This window comes from Pseudonaja textilis, chromosome 6, assembly GCF_049901715.1.
Source record: "Pseudonaja textilis isolate UNSWEBS1 chromosome 6, rPseTex1.2, whole genome shotgun sequence".
Classification (NCBI taxonomy): domain Eukaryota; kingdom Metazoa; phylum Chordata; class Lepidosauria; order Squamata; family Elapidae; genus Pseudonaja; species Pseudonaja textilis.
Window position 1 is genome coordinate 12,160,077 of NC_141995.1, and position 21,503 is coordinate 12,181,579.

General features: G+C 39.5%; 1 protein-coding gene across 13 annotated transcripts in view; it reads left to right on the forward strand.

Moving 5' to 3' along the window:
• AFF1 (ALF transcription elongation factor 1) overlaps positions 1–21,503 on the forward strand; it is a 171,851-nt gene that overhangs the window by 146,253 nt on the left and 4,095 nt on the right. For 11 of the 13 annotated variants that reach the window (XR_015744051.1, XM_026698324.2, XM_087935881.1 and 8 more), the window contains 10 exons: positions 2,369–3,301; positions 6,361–6,458; positions 8,331–8,589; positions 12,703–12,794; positions 13,059–13,122; positions 14,658–14,794; positions 17,481–17,552; positions 17,967–18,060; positions 19,142–19,185; positions 20,818–21,047. Coding sequence is in view for 12 of the 13 variants with exons in the window: in XM_026698324.2 (XP_026554109.2) it covers positions 2,369–3,301; positions 6,361–6,458; positions 8,331–8,589; positions 12,703–12,794; positions 13,059–13,122; positions 14,658–14,794; positions 17,481–17,552; positions 17,967–18,060; positions 19,142–19,185; positions 20,818–21,047 (2,023 nt within the window). In the remaining variant the exon portion in view is untranslated. The remainder of the gene's footprint in view (positions 1–2,368; positions 3,302–6,360; positions 6,459–8,330; positions 8,590–12,702; positions 12,795–13,058; positions 13,123–14,657; positions 14,795–17,480; positions 17,553–17,966; positions 18,061–19,141; positions 19,186–20,817; positions 21,048–21,503) is intronic. The other 2 variants (XM_026698325.2, XM_087935883.1) reach the window with 1 other exon arrangement.

Consider the following 21,503-nt stretch of genomic DNA (forward strand, 5'->3'; position numbering starts at 1 on the left):
TTCAAGTTCCAGAATTCTCCATTCAGCTATGCTGGAGAATTCTCCAGGCAGCCATGGAGACTTCTGGTTTAAAGTCTTGATAACGTGCAAAAAGAAAGGAAATGGAGATGGAAGGGAGGAAAACAAAAATTGAATTCTTAGTTCTATCTGACAATGGATGAGACCAGATTCTTTCCTCCTATTCTGAAGAGATCTTCATCTATCTGATGGTTTTAGGTATTCTGGTTAATGGGAGATGCCAAAAAGATGCCTCCCTTCAAAATCTGCAAGCCCCCCCCCAAATCAGACATTTACTTAAATGTACATGTAATCCTTGACTTACAACAGTTCATTTAGTGACCGTTCAAAGTTACAGCGGCGCTGAAAAAAGTGACTTATGACTGTTTTTCACATCTATGACCGTTGCCATATCCGTATAAGTCATGTGATCAAAATTCAGACGCTTGGCAACTGTAGTGTTCTGAGGCCATGTGATCCCCTTTGGCGACCTTTTTACAAGCAAAGTCAATGGGGAAACCAGATTCAATTAACAACCGTATTATTAACTTAACAATTGCAGCCATTCACTTAACAACTGTCCCACGAAAGGACATAAAATGGGGCAAAATTCACTTAACAAATGTTTCATTTGGCAATAAAAATTTGGGGTTCCCTTGTGGTCATAAGTTGAGGACCACCTGTACTTAGTGAGCTTTTATTTTCAGTTTTAAATCTTTTTAAGTCCAATTGCCTTTTGGAAAAAGCACCCTTGAGACGTTAGAACGGTCAGCATGCTTTTACCCAACAGCCACCCCCGTAAATTTGCATGGTGTGTATGTGTGTGTGTGTGTCTCACAACTCGTGTCTGGATCCAGCCCTTTCAAACTCTCAATATTTCTTCCATTTGGCTTCTCTTGACATTCCAAATTCAGTCCTGTTCTGTTCTGGTTTGGGAGAATTATCCTGCTGATAGAGAGGATTGAAAAGAATAAATAACAAGCTAGAGGAAGCCCGCAGATTCCGTCTTGTAGAATTCTTTTCAACCCCTTTGCCAACCGTGGCCATAGGAAGTGTCTGCATTTTTTCCTATGTAATGAAACAATAGTGTGTGTGCGTGTGTGTGTGTGTGTGTGTGTGTGTGTGTATGGTGTTTCTGCTTTCCTGACCAGAAAGGCGGATGGGGCTTAGAACCGAGATACATTGAGGAAGATATTCTGGAATGTTTTTCTCCACAGTGAATTTGGCTCATTTTCAACTTCTATCTTTCTGTTGCCAGTTTGCCCGCTAACTCCTGCATTCCATTCTGTTCAGTGTTTGGAAAGCTATCCCACTGACAGACACATAGAGCCCCAACCCCTCTTTACATAATGTGTTTCCTATATCTTGTTGGGTGGGAAAAACGAATGGCAACTTGTGTTTTTTCCCTATCCCCTTTTAGCATCTTCCCTACATAGAGGGAAACATTCAAACTTAGATGGCTAGGTAGAAAGATGTAGGTCTCCTTGGAAACCTTAATCATTGTCACATGGGTACAATAATCAATCACTATCACGTAAGTACAACATAGCTCGGCCTTCTCCAAAATCAGTGTCTTTTGAAAATAAGGACTTTTAAGTTCCTAGCCCCGACAGTGAGAATTTGGAAAGTCCCCAGTTGAAGAAACTGCTAAACTAAACCCCAGTAAAAACTTGAAGGGTATTTTCCGCATTTCATATTTAATATATCCCATTGTTTAGCCTTCAGTGATAATAGGTATGTGGTTGCACATAACGGAACAGTCCTGGCTTGTTGTTTTGATGATATTTTGATGAGCCATTCAGGGTCATGTTGGGGTGGTGTTTCATGCCTTAGGAGACAATAAGGGAAAATAATCACTTGGAGAAGCAAAGATTCCTCTGGACGGCCCATTCTGTTTTTTGTAGCGTACACTTTTTTCTCTGGACATGTAGCGTAATTTTTACCAAGGTAGCAAAAATTGTTGTTGTTCGTTTCCGTATTTGTTCACTTGGGAATATAGTCAACAGACTTAGATTAGATTAGATGAACAGAGTTGGAAGGGACCATTTTGGTCATCTAGTCCAACTTCCTATCCAAGCAGGAGACCCTACACCATTTCTGACAAATGGCAGTCCAATCTCTTCTTGAAAGCTTCCAGGAATGAAGCTCCCACAACTTCCGAAAACAACTTCTATTCCATGGGTTGATTGTTCTTACTGTCAGGAAATGTCTCCTTATTTCCAGGATTCAATAGTTATGGTCTATTGTGATTCATCAATCTCTTCGTTCAAACTAGAGTGCAGAAAATCGTTAATTTAAAGCAGGATTCCATGCAACTTTTGACGACTTCTTGGGCATGCGTTCATTTTTTCTTTCCTTTTCTTTTCCATAGCCTGATCCACAAACATCCAACAGATGTTGGCAGCTGAACAACTGGCTGATCAAAGTAAACCAGCCAGTATCTCCCACAGAGAGTTTCTTGGAAGATGACCATAGTCGAAGCAACGTCCAGGAGAGCAAAGGACAAGGAAAAACTGTCAGCTCTAGCAGTGGTAATGGAGGCAAAAGGGAATGTCAGATGAGCGATGGTCATTCCAAACCCGGCAGCAGAGTGTCTCGGTCAACTCAAGATGTACATCTCCCTACCAAACGCAGTTACCAAAAGACTCCTGTGGTCCCAGAAGAGCCTCTCCACCAGACGGTGGGCAGTAAGCAACCCAGGAAATCCAGCAAAGCGACAGTACAGGAGGAACCAAAGAGAGGCCTGACAGTGGAAAGTGAACCACTGGGACTGTACGGGGCCAAAGACCAGTCTTCCAAAGACAAGCCTAAGGTGAAAACGAAAGGGAGGCCGAAACCGGACGATAAGAAGGAATCGAAACCAACTGCCCCAGAAACCACTGAGAAGAAAAAACACAAAACGCTTAAAACACTATTTGCTCACGATGACACAAAAGTAGATGTGGCGGGAAGTGCCCTGGAACCATTGCCCCTCAGTCCTCTCGGTGAAAGCCCGAGGGTGGTTACTACTAGTAGAACTAATGGTGGCTCCAAGGTGTCTGTTACTGTCAAGGAAGAACTTCAAAGAGACAAATATATTTTGCCTATCCGAGATAAGAAGTTGCTGTCGCCCTTGAGGGATTCCCCCGTCCCGCCAGGGCTTGTGGTTAAAATTGAGCTTGCTCTCCTCTCGCGGATCCCTCAGCCAGCCGAGAAGGGGCTCTTCCCTAAAAAACACGAACTTAAAGACAGCCATGGTATGACAAAGCAGGGTATCGACAAAAGAAGCACAGATGCACCAAGCAAAACTCTGAAAAAGAGAAAGGTAAGACACTTTGGTGGAGGATGGATGGCTCTAGCATTGACAAGATATGGTAAAGCTAATAATCCATGAATTTATACTCTTGGGGATTGTAGCTCTGGTCTTTTTTGCATTGCATGGATTATTGAAACCAGAGAAAAATAAAATTGCAATTAAAAAAAATCAACATCATCAACAGGAAAAAAAAACTTGTAATAGGGCTTTACTGGCTATGAAACTTTGGACTTATGTTTAAATAGATATTTAGTGTCGATTTATGTAAATTCACAAGAGAATCCATTCTTCCCTCCATTGAGAAAATGGCCTATTTTAATCCTTGTTTATGGTGGTGGTCTGTGAAGTTCTGATTGACTCTCCTCAGAAGAGTCTCTGCAGATTGTATTAATGATAATTGTTCTCACAAGATATATGTACCCAGTTGACACACTGTTGAATTGAAAGATGGATTTATTGTAAATATAAAATACAAAACTTTACCAAAAAAAGAGAAGATTCTCTGCAGATTGACGAAGTACAGACAGCCCTCAATTTACAACAGTTCATTTAGTGACCGTTCAAAGTTACAACACTAAAAAAAGTGACTTGTGACTGTTTTTCACAGTTACAACCTTTGCAGTACCAACGTGATCAAAATTCAGACACTTGACAACTGACTCATATTTATGACGGTTACATTGTCCCAGGGTCATGTGATAATCTTTTGCTACCTTCTGACAAGCAAAGTCAATGGGGAAGCCAGATTCACTTCACAAACAGTTACTAACTTATCAACTGCAGTGGTTCACCTAACAATTGTTGCAAAAAATATAAAAGGGGGCAAAACTCATTTAACAAATTCTCCCTTAGCAACATAAATTTTGGGCTCAACTGTGGTCGTAAGTCAAGGACTACCAGTATTGAGAATGTTGAGTCATTAACATGGAGACTACCCAAAAAATCTACTTAGGTCATGATATGGCCTTGAACACTTGATTAATACAGTAATTGCTTAATAGTAGACTCCTTAATAGATATTCAGTGCTACCTATGTTTTATTTGTGTATGCTACTCACTACAAATGTTATTTTTGTTTATTTTATTTGAATTTTTCTCATCTCTGCACTAGTGTTTACACTGAAGGTAATCTCAGTGTCTTTCTCTTACTGACATTTGATTCCCATTAAACTGACTTGATTAAATTGATTTGATTCCTGTTAAATTGAGGAACCACAACTGTTTGCGTCTCTGGCCAGTGCCTTTAATGAGTGAGCCAAAGGCCTTTGTACAATGTATTTGCAGAGCAGCTTCCAGAATTTGAAGCTAGCAAGGTCAGAGATTGGTATAATTTCCAGGAGCTCAGACTTCAGATACTCCGTACTGTTAAGTTAGAAGCCACTTAACAGTTCCCATCTACATATAATTGAAACTCCCTAGAAACTTTATTCCTTAAATATACATAAAGTTATATAAAGAGATTTACTGAAACATCACCAAAAAGTTTTTTTTTCCTACTTTGATCTCTTTGATTTTGGTAATGGTAGGGACTCTTTTTTTTCCTCAGTCATTTTTAATACTTTGTGAAGGTGTTTTTTTAAAAGCCAGTTTTGTGTTAAGGGGCTAGAAACCAGGAGAGACTATGAGTTGTAGTCCCACTTTAGGCATGAAAACTGGCTGGGTGACTTTGGGCCAGTCACTCTTAGTCCAACAGACTAAGTTCAGAGGATTGTGGGGAAAATCAGAGGGTATCAGTAATCAGTATTTGGCATGTTTGCTGCCTTATTTAAAAGAAGGTTGGGATAAAAATTATAATAATAAAAAAAGAATGACAATTTTATAATCTTGCCTGCTGGATGATAAAATTTGCTGAGTTAGAAGTGCTATGTTGGTAATCACAATTTCAATCTCACACAAGAAAACAGCCATTAGACCCTTTGGGGCTTTAGTACAGTAAGTTTAGTTATCAAGCCTGTGAGAAAAAGCTTACCAAAAAGGGGTCCTATCAGGCAGCCACCCAATCTCCCTTATTTAACTTTATTTATGTATACTCCTACTGTATTATTTTAACAGTAACTTAAGGCTGTGAAAGTCCTTAACAGATAGATAACAGATAATCAGAGTTGGAAGGGACCTTGTAGGTCATCTAGTCCAACCCCCCACCCAAGTGGGAGACCCTACACCATTTCTGACAAATGGCAGTCCAATCTCTTCTTGAAAGTCTCAAGTGATGGTGCTCCCACAACTTCCGAGGGCAACTTCTGTTCCATTGGTTGATTGTTCTCACTGTCAGAAAGTTTCTCCTTCTTTCCAGGTTGAATCTCTCCTTGTTCACTTTCCATCTATTACTCCTTGTCTGGCCTTCAGGTGCCTTGGAAAATAGCTTGACCCCTTCCTCTCTGTGGCAGCCCCTCAAATATTGGAAGACCGCTATCATGTCTCCCCTGGTCCTTCTCTTTACTAGACTAGCCAAGCCCAGTTCCTGCAACCATTCTTAGTATGTTTTAGCCTCCAGTCCTCTAATCATCCTGGTTGCTCTTGTCTGTACTTTTTCTAGAGTCTCAACATCTTTTTAATGTTCCTCACTGTTCCTATTTTCCCCACAATAACAAATCGGTGAGATGGATTGAGCTAAGAGAGAATGAGTGGCTCAAAGTCACCAAATATGGCTTTCATGCCTTGAACTCAGTCTCCTGGCTTCTACCCTGGTGTCCCAACCACTAGACTAAACTGGCTTCGAAGTTATTCTCCAAGAGAAACCATTTCCCTTGCCTTCTAAACAATGAGTCCCCTTTAGGCTGTTTTGAATTTCTGTTCCCTCTTCCTTTTCCCCCCTAAAATTTTGGTTACTGCAATTCTTGTTATCCCACCTTCTGACGATTGGCAGCAGAATGAATTAGATTTACTCTTAAGGAGGGGGAGTAGCAAGGATGGGATAACAGCTGTGCTTAGTCTTGCTTGTCACAGTGGAACTGATTGTTGCTTCTGATTGTGGCTACACGTGTGCAGCATGTTGCACAGGTGTGAAGTCAAAAAGGGATCTTTTTCTGAAGTATTTAAGGGCTGCATTTGTCCTTTTTTTTTATCAGCAGGAAGAGGCACTGAGAAATGATCAGAAGAAGGTCAAACTGGAGAGAGAAACCAAATCTTCCTCATCTTTAGGCCATAAAGATTCCAGTAAAACTAAGTGAGTACAAAGCTGTTAAAACTAAGCTAGTAAAATCTAGGGTAGTAAGTAGAACACTCTGGTCCCTACTTCTGGATTGAACTTTAGTGATTTTTTTGTAAATTTATGTTTTGGCTACTAGTCATCCAATAAGAACAAAGATACCACAAAATTATATTGACTTTCTCTTCAGTGAAAAATCTAGCTTCTGTACAATTAAAATTGAAATTCTGCCCTAATATCACATTTAAACCTTTAAACTCTGGTTGTTTAAATTAATCGTGCATCAGCAAACAATTACTCTGTCAATATTAAACATTTGTTCAAACTGTTCTTTGGATTTCCTCGGAAGCACATAGTAAATTTCAGGAGCTGCAGATAAGACACCTGCCTTTTTGACTACATAAAATTGATAATCCCTGAGTAAATCTGTTACACTCAATCCAGGCTGGGTCTGTCCGTGTGTGGAAGCAAATGTTCCTGATCCTGTTCTTAATGCAAAGCAGAAACATGTATTATAATAACAAGTATGTATAATAAATGCATACCTCTATTTCCATGCCTGTCCCATCACAAGCTGCCTGCAAGTTGCTCACCTAGATCAGAGTTTTTCAACCATTTTAAGAGGGTGGACTTGGACTCCAGGAATTTCCCAGCCAGCTGTAGGAGTTAGATGTTCAGGACAAGATCCATTCCTGCTCCCCTCCTCAATACCAGATCAACAACACTTGGGATAGCTTTTGGTGATAAAGAATTCTTTCAAATGACAAGGTAGACTTAAAAGGGTGGATTTGGCTAGCTTTTTGTCCTGCCTATCTGTCCTGCAACATGAGGAATGTCTGAAGACAACTTGCTTAGGTTTGCTACTGAAGTGTGCAAAACAAAATAGAATCCATGTTAAATGTGATAGCTCTAATAGAGAGTCAGTCTTCTGCATTAAGACTGGAGAGATCTTTGGATTGGAGACACCTAGATTCAAATTATCATCAGTGTATGCCTCAGCTGAACTTTAGCTCATTAGGAGGTAAGGTAAAGTTTGGGTGTGTGTTGTGTGTAGAGAATCATTATATTGTCTTGTGTTCTTTATAACAGAGGTAAAATATAAATGTCTACAAAATAGCTTCATTGCAAATAATCTGGTATCCATTGAAAATATAATTTAGAATGGTTACTTTGTGCAAGATTATTTTAATCAGTGCACTTGCACAATATTTTATTGTATGATATTCTAATATTTGTGCATACATATGCATGCTAATTAATTAATGGCATTTATTTTCTCTTGTAAACACCGGCAATGCTCTTTAAAAATGTGGATGCAGTAAAATAGCAATTTCTGAGGAGCAAAAGCCTTGAGTTTAGAAAAGCTGATAATAAAAGTGTTCTGAAAAGAATGTGTGTCATTTAATTGGAACTGAAAATTACTAGTAATTTTAATCCCAAGTGTAAACAAGTACATTTATTGCACATCTATTTTATGTTTTATGCAAAAGTGATTATCTGAAGTTCAAAGTAAAACATTCTAAATCGTGGGAAAGTTCTTTGAATCCAACAGCTAGAACCCATCTTTGCTGCACCTAAATTTAAATTTTTTAGGAAACCCACAGTTCGTCAATATACTTAGCTTTGGTTCAGATCAAAGATATGCCTATGTATACATTTTTACTATTACTTAGGAATATTATCCGTGTGCTAATGACTCAGCCAAAAAGTACCCAACTTTTTCCTCCCTCTGTTGCTCTCAAGATGATTAGTTATATGGATGTTTCAGTATCTTTTATCACCTGAACAGAACTCAGGTGCCATGCGCTTAATTTTTATTCCATCCTGCCCTCCTACAGTTTTAAAGTAGTGCTCCTTGGAACTGACACTGACCTGATCTTCCTTCCCTAGGATGTCGAAGCTCTCAGCAACAGAGATGCCAAGGAGAGAAATGCCACTGCCAATGCCACCACCACTGTCTCCCATGCAGCCCTCTCAGAAGCCACCTAAGACAGCTCAAAAGAGGCCAAAGAGTGACAACGATGCCGGTTATCAGGTTCCCGGTCCCACAATCAGCACTGCCAAGAGCAAAGAGAGCCACAAAGAACCTTCATCCTCCAAGCACAAGAAACTGGAGGGGAAACCTTTGGAAAACTCCAAAAGTGACAAAGTAGGTGTAAACAACTTCCGTTGAGGGACCTTGGTAAGACTTGTAATTTTGGAAGTTGGCTTGTTCAGAAGAGCTTTTTCAAATGTGCTTTTTCCCCCGCACTTTCTTTTTTTTTTTTTTTTTAATAAACTTTATTAGTTTTACTTTTTTAAAAATCAACGACAACACAGCTACAAAGTATATACAACAGAAAGACGAACAAGTCTTGGCATGGGCCAAGAGGGAAAGAGAGGAAAGCTTGAGAGAGGAAAGAGGGAAAGGGAAGGGAAGGGTGGGGGTGGGGGAAAGTGGGGATAACAGAAGTAGAGAAAACATTTATAATAAAACCATATTTTTGTGACTGTCTGTAAGGTCTTTTCTTCTTCCAGACTATCATCGGCAGTGCTTTTCTTTATCTCTGCCTCGGAGGCCTCGGCCTTAATTTTCTTAGAGGTGATCTATCTTTGATTAAGCCAAATGTACAAAGGATTCCAATTGCTATAATAGGTTGAAGATTCTTTATTTTTAATGCTTGTGTTAGTTTGTCCATTTCGCGCATTGTAAGATTTTCTGAATAACCATAAGATCAGTGGGGATAGAGGGTAGTTTCCAGCACTGGGCAAATGCCAGTCTGGCGCGGTTAAGATGTGGATTGTAATATACTTTGACTTTTTGGATATTTGTTTATCAAAAATTCCTAGAAGGAAGGACTCTGGTTTGTACTCAATTTGTTCCATGGTTATTTCCTCTAGCCAGTGCCTAATTTTTTGCCAATACTTCTGGGTTTCCTTGCATGACCACCACATGTGAAAGAAGGTACCTTCTATGTGTTGACATTTCCAACACTTGGGGCTCGTGTTGGGGTGCATCTTCGCCAATCTCGAAGGGGGCAGGTGCCATCTATAAAACATTTTATATAAGTTTTCTTTATAAGCTGCTGATCCCCCCCGCACTTTCAAAAGGCAACTGGACTTTGTTTTTCCTTGAAGGCATTTCGCTTCTCATCCAAGAAGTTTCTTCAGTTTTGACAGTCAGAACTTGAAGAAGCTTCTTGGATGAGAAGCAAAATGCCTTCAAGGAAAAACAAAGTCCAGTTGCCTTTTGAAAGGAGGTGGGCTGGAGGGGAAGCAGCTTTGGTACAACCATGACCTGGATGACTGAGAATCTCCATAGATATTCAGAGCAACAGTTGTAAAATTTGCAGATTTCACCATACAGCTAGTCCTCAACTTACAACAGTGACCTTTCAAAGTTACAACAGCATTGAAAACGGTGATGGTTTTTCATTCTTGCAACAGTTGCAGCAAACCCATGGTCACCTGAACAAAATTCAGACACTTGGCAACTGAGTTCATATTTATGACGGTTGAAGTGTCCCAAGATTCGGGGATCTTCTTTTGTGACCTCCTGAACAGCAAAGTCAATAGGGAAGCCAGAATCATTTAATTGCCGTTTGACTAACTTGACAGCTGCAGCGATTCACTTAAGAACTGTGGCAAGAAAATAGGGCAAAGCCCGAAAACTATAGTAAAGAAAAAATATATTTAATCATACATATATTAACAGCAGCTAGAATTGTATTTGCTCAAAATTGGAAAAGCGAAAAGATTCTGATAGAGGAAGGGGTGATTATGAAAATATTGGAATGTGCAGAAATGAGTAAATTAACTTTAATTGGCAATTAAAGAACAAAAAAGTAGAATATGATATGATATGGGATTTATTTAATAAATGGTTGGAAAACAAATGTAAGAAGTTAAATGAATATTGTTATAATGAAAATGTAATCATAGTAAGAAATGTATACAAAATATGAATATTTGCACAAGAGATATATACCCAGCTGACACACTGTATAATTGAAAGATGGATTTATTGTTAAATAAAATAAATATTTGAGGGGTGGGGAAAGAAAATGGAGCAAAGCTTACTTAATTGTCTCGCTTAGCGGTAGAAATTTGACCTCAATTATGGTTGTAAGTCAAGGACTGCCTATATAGTGAAAGTGATATGTTTCCTCTTGAATATCACAATTAATTGGATCAAAATATATCTATACATGCTGGAGGTATATTCTCCATAGTGGATATCCCAGACAGAAATTTAGATGGGAAAACAAGCGAATGTTTGAACTGTTTAAATAGCGAAGTAGAGAGATTGTAACATATCTGCTTGCTGCATTGTTCAGAATTCATCAACTCAAGATATCTTGATGGTCAGCGGGGCAGGTGGTTTTTTTTATTAATGATTGTATAAGGTACCTTTAAGTTTGTTAGTGAGTTTGTGGCATGATGGCTGAATGAGAATTTTTAACATTCAGATGCCTCAGACCAATTGAAGCACAGGAGATAAAATGGTTATTGGAAGCATCTTCATTTTTAAGCATTAGATGAAATCTGCCTAATTATATGTAATTTTGGCTGATTATCTTTTTTTTTTTTTGTAATTATGGTGTGGCTTCCATCAAAAGCTGCAACTTGACCAAAGTTGACTTTCTGGTGAGATAAGGAAAGCCAATTGTTTTTTCCAACATAACTTTTCTTACAGTCAAGAAAACAAAGTCCAATGTACAGAATAAAATAAGAGTTATCAATTGATAGGATTGCTTCTCAGCTTATGAATTTATATATTTTTGTAATTCGATTGTGACTGTGAAGATAATATATTTCTTTGTTGTGAAATTTGTCTGCGTTAGTCTCTAAAAGCAGCGTTTTTCAGAACATTGTTAAATGAGTCATCGCTTCCTCCCAAATTAAAACAACCCCATATGCAGTTCATTCAGCATTGAGATAATAATGTTGGGGTATTGTTATTCCCTAGCACAGATGGATGCAAAATAGTTTCCTGGTTTGGACATTTGTAAAAAAAGATTTGTGCAATGTTTTCCTGTTGATTAAAAATGCTTTAAGTCTTTTCAGGCAGTGCAAGGCAATAAACCATGGTTATAAAAAGAAGAGATCAAATTAGAATATAGAATCATAGGGTTGGAAGGGACCTTGGAGGTCTTCTAGTTAAGTGGTTGCCAACCAGTGGGCCAGGGACTACTGGTGGTCTATGAGAAAATTTTGGTGGTCCGCAGAGAAATGTCACCCCCAAAGCTATTAATCCAGGCTGCACGGGAACACAAGGCTGTACCACCCATATGGCCCATGGGAACACAAGGCTTGCATCACTTGCATTGTGAACAACACGAGGTAGTGAGGGGATAGGGCGGAGTGGGGAAACTTGCCCCACTTGCCCCATGCGCCTGGCCTGGCTTTCCCACTGGGCTGCTTCTTTCCACTTCTTTCTTCTTCTGCTTTTGGCTGCATGCAAGGAAAGCAGCAAAAGTCTTTTTTTCTTTCCCCAAACTCTGCCAGAAATGCGTCTTTGGGACCCTGCAAGGCATCCTGCTCCAAACAGCTGTGCCGGCAAAGACTCATTTTTGGCAGAGTTTGGGGGAGAGAAAGAAAGACTTCTGCTGCTTCTGCTGCTTTCCTTGCATGAAGCCAAAAGTCTCTCCCCCCCGCCCCCCCGGAGAATGGAACTGGAGACGGTATCCTGTGATCCCAAATAAAGAATGATCGATCGGTAGGAAAATGGGGTAGGGAATTTTCCTGCAGACTTTTTTGGGGATTTTCCCAGGGTCTCTGGTCCACGGGATTTAAAATTATGAGTTTGGTGGTTCCTGAGGTCCAAAAGTTTGACGACCCCTGTTCTTGTCCATCCCCTTCCTCAAGCAGTAGATTCTATACCATTCCTGGTTGTCCAATGTATTGGTGAAAACTCTCCAGTGATGGAACACCCACAACTCCAGAAGGCAAAGCTTGTTTCATTGATTAATTGTTCTCACTGTCAGGAAATTTCACCGTAGTTCTAAGTTAGATTTCTCTTTAATGATCTTCCACCCATTACTTCTTGTCCTGCCCTCAGGGGCTTTGATAATAGATCAAAAAAACCCTCCCCCCACCCCATCAGCCCCTCAACTACTGGAAGACTGCTATCATACCACATATTACATGCATCATATATTACAATTAGTAATGCTGGGGGAAATAAAAATGCATGCTCATTGAAGAATGCAAATGTTCTGTTGTGACTTGTAATTATTTCTGAGCTACAAGTATTTGACCTTCTTCCTCTCTGTCTTTCCAGGGCTCTGCAGATGATGTCCCGAACCCCTTCCCAGTGCCTTCTTTGCCAAACGGTACCTCCAAGCCAACGAAGCCTCAAAGCAAACCTCACCGGTAAGAATATTTTCTTTTTTTCTTCCAGCTGCATTATGTTGTCTTTTGAGATCTCAATTTCTCTTGTAACCGATTGGACCAGCCTGGGTTTTCACCACGGTTTTTTTTTTCCTGCTGGGTTGATTTCATAAGCTAACTGAGAATGAACAACTTCACTAAATGTTTAGAGATCTTTGGGCTGTTCATTCGAAACTGTGGAATAAAATGTGTATGTGATATATCTTGGCTATTTTGCAAAACCCTTTTCTCTCTGGTTTATTTCAGACAACATCCAATAGAATTTCACTTAAAGGAAGCCAAAAGATTGAAGCACAAAGCTGATGCAATGGTTAGTTTGCCTGCAGAGAAGTTGCAAGTGTATATGCTCGGCTCCAAATAGTACAGTTAACCTGAGGGGTTGCTAGATAAAGCAAACCCATGTTGAGAAATAACCATTGATCAGCTTCAAAGAGCTCTCCGTCATGATTTGAAAATCGAGATTAAATCTCTCTGCCATACGTCTTTTCTGTGATCGAGAACAAGTTGAAAGTTTTGCCAAAGAGTTCAAATTGGAAATGTTTCCACCTCAGAAGACCCACCCCAAGGTCAAAATTGTGGCGTTTCCAACTTCTGAGGTTGGGAGAGTCTGTTGAGAGGCAGAGGAGGCAGGCTGCCAAGGGGCTGACAAGTGTTTACATATAAATATAAATCACTTGCTTTGTTGCTTAAAAGTTTTTGGGTGATGATAGTGGGTGATAGTCCTATTGCACAATGCCATGTAACTAAGTTAAATCTGGAAAGGTGCTTTTTTCAAAAGGCAACTGGACTTTCTTCTTTTTTTCTTTGAAAAACTTGCTTCAGTTCAGTTCTGAACTGAAGAAGCTTCTTGGATGAGAAACGAAACGTTTTTCGAAGGAAAAAAAAAACAAGAAAAGTCCAGTTGCTTTTTGGAAAAGCACTTTTGAGACAACCATGACCTGAATGATTGAGAAACTCCATAAACATTATCTAAGTTAAGGAAAGAAACTATACTTCGTCCAGTATGATGGTTTGAGTTCACTGAGATCCAAAGGGACAATATCATCATATTCACGTGGACTGGTAAACGAATGCTTCACAATATATGTGAAAGATTCTTGTTAAATGGTCAGTCTGCTTTATAAATCCACTTTGGAGGATATCATTCCACCCAGAAAAGTTGATAAGAATTGTACAAGTGAATAAAAATATGCCACAATTCCCAATGATAGTGCATTTCATACTTAGCGAGTCTTCCATTACGCTTAATTATTCCATTCTTCTAATATGACAGAAATTACCTTTTAAGTTGAGATTGAAGTTCAGCTCTAAGTGGCTAGTTTCATAATACTGTTTTTCCTAGCCTTTATTTTTAATACATTGTATAAAACCAATCGCTTTAGGTAATTTAGGTTTAAGCCACCAAGGCCTACCTTTGAATTAAATTCCTTTTTGTCTGGTGCTCTTCCAATGCCTTCGACTACAACTCTGGAATGGCCATTGACTATGGCACCTGTACAAAACTGTGGAAGAATGTCAGGAAAACGAAGTGCCTCACCTGAGTGGCTTCAGTGGTTCGGCCCGGTTCAGTGGAACCGGTAGTAAAAAAAAAAAAAAAAGCCTCTGACGAACAACTGAGAGGAGAAAGAAGAGAAAAGCACAGCATCGGCCCTCCCACCTGTCCCTGCACGTTTCTCTTCTTTATCCTTTCAGCTGATTGGCACTGCAGGCCTCAGCTGGTGTGGGGGAAGCTGCGTGCGTGCGTTAGGTGTGCATGCACGAAATCACCAAACCGGTAGTGGAATAGGCAGGATCCCACTGCTGAGTGGCATGTTGGTTAATCAGTGCTAACTTTGTTTCCAATAGACAGACAAAGTTGGAAAGGCCTTCAAATACTTGGAGGCTGCCCTGTCGTTTATTGAGTGTGGCATTGCAATGGAATCGGACCCCCACTCACCAAAGCCAGCCTATACCATGTTCGCAGAAACCATAGAGCTCATTAAGTAAGTAGACAACTCTTTTCTGTTCTGCCTGCTGGCTTCAGGTTCTTCCTCTGATATTCAGAAGTTTCCTCACTGAGTTCACTGTTCCTCCCTGTAGCTTTTTTTGTCCTCTGCCTTTCCTGTGAATCCGGTTACCAGGCCTTCCCTGGTTTTACTCCTATCTAGATCCAAAACCATTCCCCTTCTAGTACTGTTTTTGTCTTCCTCTTATTTTCAGGGCCTTCTAATCAAGTGTTGTATCTTATGATGAATGTATTTTTATGATGGCTATGATCATGATGTATCACTTGTTGCTTGTATGTACACTGAGAAGTTATGTACCGGAGACAAATACCTTGTGTGTCCAATCACACTTGGCCAATAAAGCATTCTGTTCTGTTCTTTTCTGTTTGGTTCTATTCTATTTTCTGTTCTATTCTATTCTGATTTCTATTTCTAATCTGATTTCTATTCTGTTCTATTTTCTGTTCTTTTCTATTCTGATTTCTGTTTCTACTCTTGACTTTTATTCTGATTTCTATTCTATTCTGTCTTCCATTCCACCCCTTTCCCTTTCCCCATTCCATTGAAGCTAAGGAAAGCTGTATAGCAAGTTCTCTGAACCACTTCAGATAAGATTCAGATATAGCACTTCTAGTTCAGGAGGTCTGCAAAAGGCAGTGGACAAACCTATTGAGGTCAAGAGCTTCTTAGTGAAGGCTGGAATAAACTCACGTATTTATAAATAGTTGGAAGCCAATATAATCACTTACAGTTAGGCTTCTAAGGGAGCCTAAATATTCTCAAATAATGCAAATTAGCAAATGTATAAAAAAGTGAGAAACCTAACAGTTTCTCTCTCTCTCATATTTTATTTCTTATTAACTTCCCCCATTTATCTTTCCTTTCGTTAACATGTATAAAACACGCAGACGCTAGTGTAACTTTGCTGCGTTCCTTTTGCTTTGCTTTGTTTAAATAATGAGGGCAATTATTGGCAGTGTTATTGCTTAGTTGTCAGACGAAACCTCCATTAAAAAAAGTTAAATATTCTTTTTTTTCCTTTATTTATTTTTTTTGCCTCCAAAGTAGCTGTATCTTGATTTTTTTAAAAACATTTTTTGAAGAATCTGATAGTAAAGTGAATCCTCGGATCCAATCACATTACTCCACACTCCTGCTTAATCCTTAAAAAGAGCAAGATAAAGTAATTTCTATTAATTTGGACTGGAGGATGCATGTTTACATTTTCATATCAGTCCCAAGCGCAACAGCTGCTATGAGGTTCTTGTTATCAAAATAATGGCTTCATTCCAGCATCTGCACTGTGGACTCTTGAGAACTGGGAATCCTCCTACATATAATTATTTTCTCATTCTGTTCAGCCTCAAAAGCTTCCACTTAGACATCTGGTTCATGGAAGTCACCTTTTCTGGTGCAACTGCTATTTTCTTTTTTTTTAATTAAACTTATCAAAGTATAAAATACGAATGAAAATGAAAATAGTGGAAAAAGAGGGGAGAGAAAAAGGGAAAGAAAAAGGCATAGAGCCAAGGGGGATAAAGAAAGAAAAACATTGACTTTGACTCTCTTTAGCGCTGTAGAATAACTTTATAACAAAACAGCCTCAACTTATTTTTTACATGCTGAACGTTTACTAGCTGTTACTATAATAGCAAGTTTGTCTAATCAGCAAAACCCAAAGTCAATGTTTCTTTTTTTTTTTTTTTCCTCCCCTCAAGCACAAAATCTAGACACGGTTCCCAAGGATGATTAAATTGGTTAATTTAGTTACCTCTGCTAGTTCCACCTGGTTTTTTTTTCCAGACATTCATCTATTGTGGGAATTGAAGTATCTTTTCAATTTTGTGCATAAAGCGGTGTTTTCTCAACCCGGGCCATTTTAAGGTGGGTGGACTTCAACTCCCAGAATGCTGGCTGGGGAATTCTAGGAGTTGAAGTCCACCCATCTTAAAATGGCCCAGGTTGAGAGACAGTGGCATTAAAGCATTCTTGCTGCTGTCAAGTAATATAATAGTAAGGTTCCAGACTCACCCCAAGTTCTTCTCTGATGTATTAATAAGCCTGGCATTCATAGCTCTGCTGAGACAGCATTTGTAAAAAAAGACCTGCTGGATGTTATTTTCCCCATATCTTTCATCACTTTTGTCAGGAAGTTAAGAGGTCAAACAGATTTCTTCTTGGTTACTTCCCTAACCAGAGAACATGACACATTTGCTACCTTGAAGACTCTTTCTGGACCAAGGAGATACCTAAATTCGTCTCCTGACCACCACACAATAGCTGTCACATATTTTAGGGTTCAACCGTCAGGGTGCCTGATGAGACTCATAAATGAGAAATTCTCAGTAGTTCAACTAACCTAGTCATGGCTTGTTCTGCCTTTTTATGTTATGTCTGTCTGCCTATTTATTTCTCCATTAACTTCTGCATGTTTGAGTTGGGCCAGAACTTGGGAAGGTATTTGAAGGAGAGGATATTAGAAATTAAATGAAATTAGGTAATGAAATTTAGGAAGGAGATCTGGAAAAACTATGCTGTTGGAATCTTTGAGGATTTTCCTCCCCATTATCTGCCCAATTCTGTAAAACTAACTTTCTGTTTCACTGCTAGTTCAGGGCATCACAATATTATGCTTGTATATGCTGATGGAACTTAAGTAAAGTGTTAATTTGTCTTCCCACAGATTCATAATGACATTAAAATCCTTTGCGGACTCTTCAACAACCACACAAGAAAAAATCTTCATTGTGTTTTGGTGAGTGGCTCTGCATTCTTTTTTTCCAAGCATTCTAAATTAAAATAGCAATAGCTCTTAGACTTACATCCTGCTTCACAGTGCTCTACAGCTCTCTCTAAGCAGTTTACAGAGTCTCAACCTATTGCCCCCAACAATCCGGGTCCTCATTTTACCCATCTGGGAAGGATGGAAGACTGAGTCAACCTTGAGCCTGGTGAGATTCAAACTGCCAAATTGCAGGCAGCCGGCAGTCAGCAGAAATACCCTGCAGTACTGCACTGTAACCACTGTGCCACCGCCGTTCATATAAAAAAAACAACTTAAATGCCTAGCTTTCTACTTTGCTTTGACGCAATATGTGATGACTCTTCAACTATGGGGAGCAACATTCTAAAGAGTTGCATATAGTCCATGTTTGTTGTGTTTTTACAGCATGCGCTGCCAAGCCATTCTGTACATGGCAATGTTTCGCTACAAGAAGGACACAGCAATAAAGTATTCCCGGACTCTTAATGAACATTTCAAGGTAGAGGGTGAAAAAAATTGATTGGAAAGTGGAAGGGAGGATGTTTCCAACTATATTATGTCAGTGGGTAAATGATTTTCCTAAGTGAAGGATTAATAGCTGAATAGTGTAACAAGTTATTTTCAAAGTTTTTTTATATGTACAGTATATTTTATGTATACATTTTTCTTTAGTAAACATAAAAATCCAATTTCTACATGAACAGTGTGTTGTCTGGGTACAGTTAATTTTGAGAAATAACAATAATATTCATAGCATTGATAATAATCACATATGTGCTTATCCATATTAATAAACCTTCATTGTATTCTATTAGCTAGCCATTGGTAGAACGAATCCGATGTTAAAAAATATACTATTTATTCTTAATTTTAAGTGTTAATCTATCCATTTCTGCACATTCTAATATTATTTTTATTACACTTTCATCTGTAAGTATCTCTTCCTTGTTCCACTTTATTTTCACCAATATTTTTGAAGTTTTATAGTACAGGTAGTCCTCAACTTACAACAGTTAACTTAGCGACATTTCAAAGTGACAACAGCAGTACAAAAAGTGCTTTAGGACCATTTTTCACACTTATGACCATTGCAGCATCTCCATGTGATTTACATTCAGATGCTTGACAACTGATTCATATTTATGACGGTTGCCATGTCCCGGGGTCATGTGATCATGTTTTGCAACCTCCTGGCAAGCAAAGTCAATGGGGAAGCCAGATTCACTTAACAACCAGGTTACTCATTTAACAACTGCAGGGATTCGATTAACAAACGTGGCAAGAAAAGTCGTAAAATGGGGCAAAACTTACTTAACAAATTTCTCACTTAGCAGCCTAAATTTTGGACTCAATTGTGGTCATAAGTTGAGGACTATCTGTATTTGATTTATATAGTTTTATTTTAAAAAAAAAATATTTAAGGGAGTTACCCTTGTGGGAAGATGGGCAGCCAATAAATCTGATTGGTGATGGATTAAATAAATGAATGTTCGTGAAAAATAAGTGCTTCCCTTCTGTGTAAGTAAAAAGATGAGCTGAAGTTACTTGTGATCTAAATAGAATTTCCTTGCTTATTACAGAGTTCCTCTAGAATTGCCCAAGCACCTTCTCCATGCATTGCAAGGTAATATCATTTATTCAACTTATTCTTGTTACAAACATTCATTTTCTTTTTTGGTTAATTGTCAGGTTACATGTAGACCAAAAGCATGTATTGGTTGGAAGCCAGTTTGATGAGCTCTCAGAATATAAATCATTGCTAGTTAATTTCTCAGACTCATCCCTTATCACTTTTGATTTGTTGGCCTCTTGCTGTGGAATAAGGAGGATTAGCTTCTGAGTAGACATGTAGAGGATTGCCTAGCATTTTGCTCAAAGGAAACTATCTCAGAAGATACTTTTGGACTGAGGAGATCTGAGTTCAAATCCTTCTCCAGTTATAAAACTCATAGGATCCATAGTTTAGACTAAAGCAAGGTCTTCCTTCCTTCCTTCCCTCCTTTCCGTCTCCCACCCTCTTTTCCTTCCTTCCTCCCTGCCTTCTCTTCTTCCCTCCCTCCCTCCCTTCTCCCTCCCTCCCTTCCTCTCTCTCTTTTCCTTCCCTCCTCCTTCCTTCCTTCCTTCCTTCCTTCCTTCCTTCCTTCCTTCCTTTCATCCAGAACATTAACATTTCTTCAAAAACAGAATTATGCCACACTTCATAATGTCAAGGTACTCATCAGAAATTTAGAAATCAATAGAATTCATGCTTAGGTACATGGAAGTTGAAGTCTAATGGAAGGAAAGGCACCAGGTTGGAAAAAATTAATAGAAATAGCTTTGAAATCAATATGACTTAAACAAGTCCTAGTAACTGAACAGGTTGTTGATGCATAAAATGCACTTGTTCAAAGTTTAGCAAAAAAGATAAGTCTTCAGCTTAAAATCAGAATTTACACCAGAATTTCTGTTGGTGACCAATGCATGCTAAGCATTGGGGATCAACCAAAGAAGGAGTCGAGCAGGAGATTGGGGGCAAAACAAGGTCATACTATTGATAAATAAGGCAGCTAAGTGAATCAGGCCTGCTCTTACAACCTGTTATGAACTGCAGTTGTTAAATGAATCATGCAGTCTTTAAGTGAATTCCCCCATTGAACTTTGCTTGTCAGATGGTCGCAAACGACCTGAGGACACTGCAGTCATCACATATACATCCCTGTTACCAGTGGTGAGATTCAAATATTTTTACTACTGGTTCTGTGGGCGTGGCAGGAGAAGGATACTGTCAAATCTCCAGTCAGAGGTGGCATTTGCCGGTTCTCTGAACTACTCAAAATTTCCGCTACCGGTTCTCCAGAACTGGTCAGAACCTGCTGAATGCCACCACTGCCTGTTACCAAGCACTCAAATTGTGTTTGTGTGACTGCAAGGACACTGTGGCAGTCGTAAGTGTGAGGGCTTTTTCCAGCGCCTATTGCCACTTTGAATGGTCGCTGAAGGACAATTCGAGGACCCCAAAATCTCCTGCTCTGTTTTCCTTCCCTCTTTGCTTTGCTCACCTGTGCTCAGCATGCATTGGCCACCAGGCACACTAGGTCCTCTTTTGACCATTTACTGGAACTTAAAAGTTAGAAATCCTTTTCAGCTCTCCTTTTCTCCCTCCCCCCACTCCCACCCCCCAAATTTGTTCATGCCTCCTCCTTAGGCTTCATTCCTTCTTAATGTCTGGTTCTACTTGGTGTGTTTATTGAATGTAACGCCTTTCATCCTCCAGGAGCACTGGCACCCCTTCTCCGCTCTCCCCGATGCCTTCTCCGGCTGGCTCAGTCAGCTCCCAGACGGGTTCCAGTGCCAGCAGCTGTGGAAGTAGCAGCCTCGGCTCCTCAGTCAGCGTCCCTCATTATATCCCGACCATCACCTCCTCCTTCGTTAACATCACTTCTTATATTCTGTACGCCTACGACTTCTGGGAACAAGCTGATCTTTTGGCTAGGAAAAATAAGAGTAAGAGCTTGTTTGCTTGTTCGTTGGTTTCTTACTGACTTGCAAATTCAGTTTCCTAAAGTTCCATTCCCACTTGAGGACAATTTTGTGCATGGTTTTTGGCAAGTTCATTTTGGAGAAGCTGAAGGTCAGCAGCACCGCTAAATAAGTCTTGGTTTTTCTTGCTGACAAGAGACTCTGCTTGCACCCTCAGGATCTACTCCTAGCCAGGGTAAAACAAGTATGATGTTGATTGGTTCCTGTTAATCAAATGTTTATCAGCTCAGTACTAATTACCAATCAACATCATCATCTTTTAACGACCCTGTAATCCTTTGCGGGGTGGAATCTGGGCAATTGAATGGAGCTAGCGGAGTGTTTTAATTGGCCGGATGCCTTTCCTGGTGCCAGTGCAGAGTTTTGTTCAGCAGATATTTTCTCAGTGTGCCCAGAAAAAGAAATATCTGCCTCTACCTA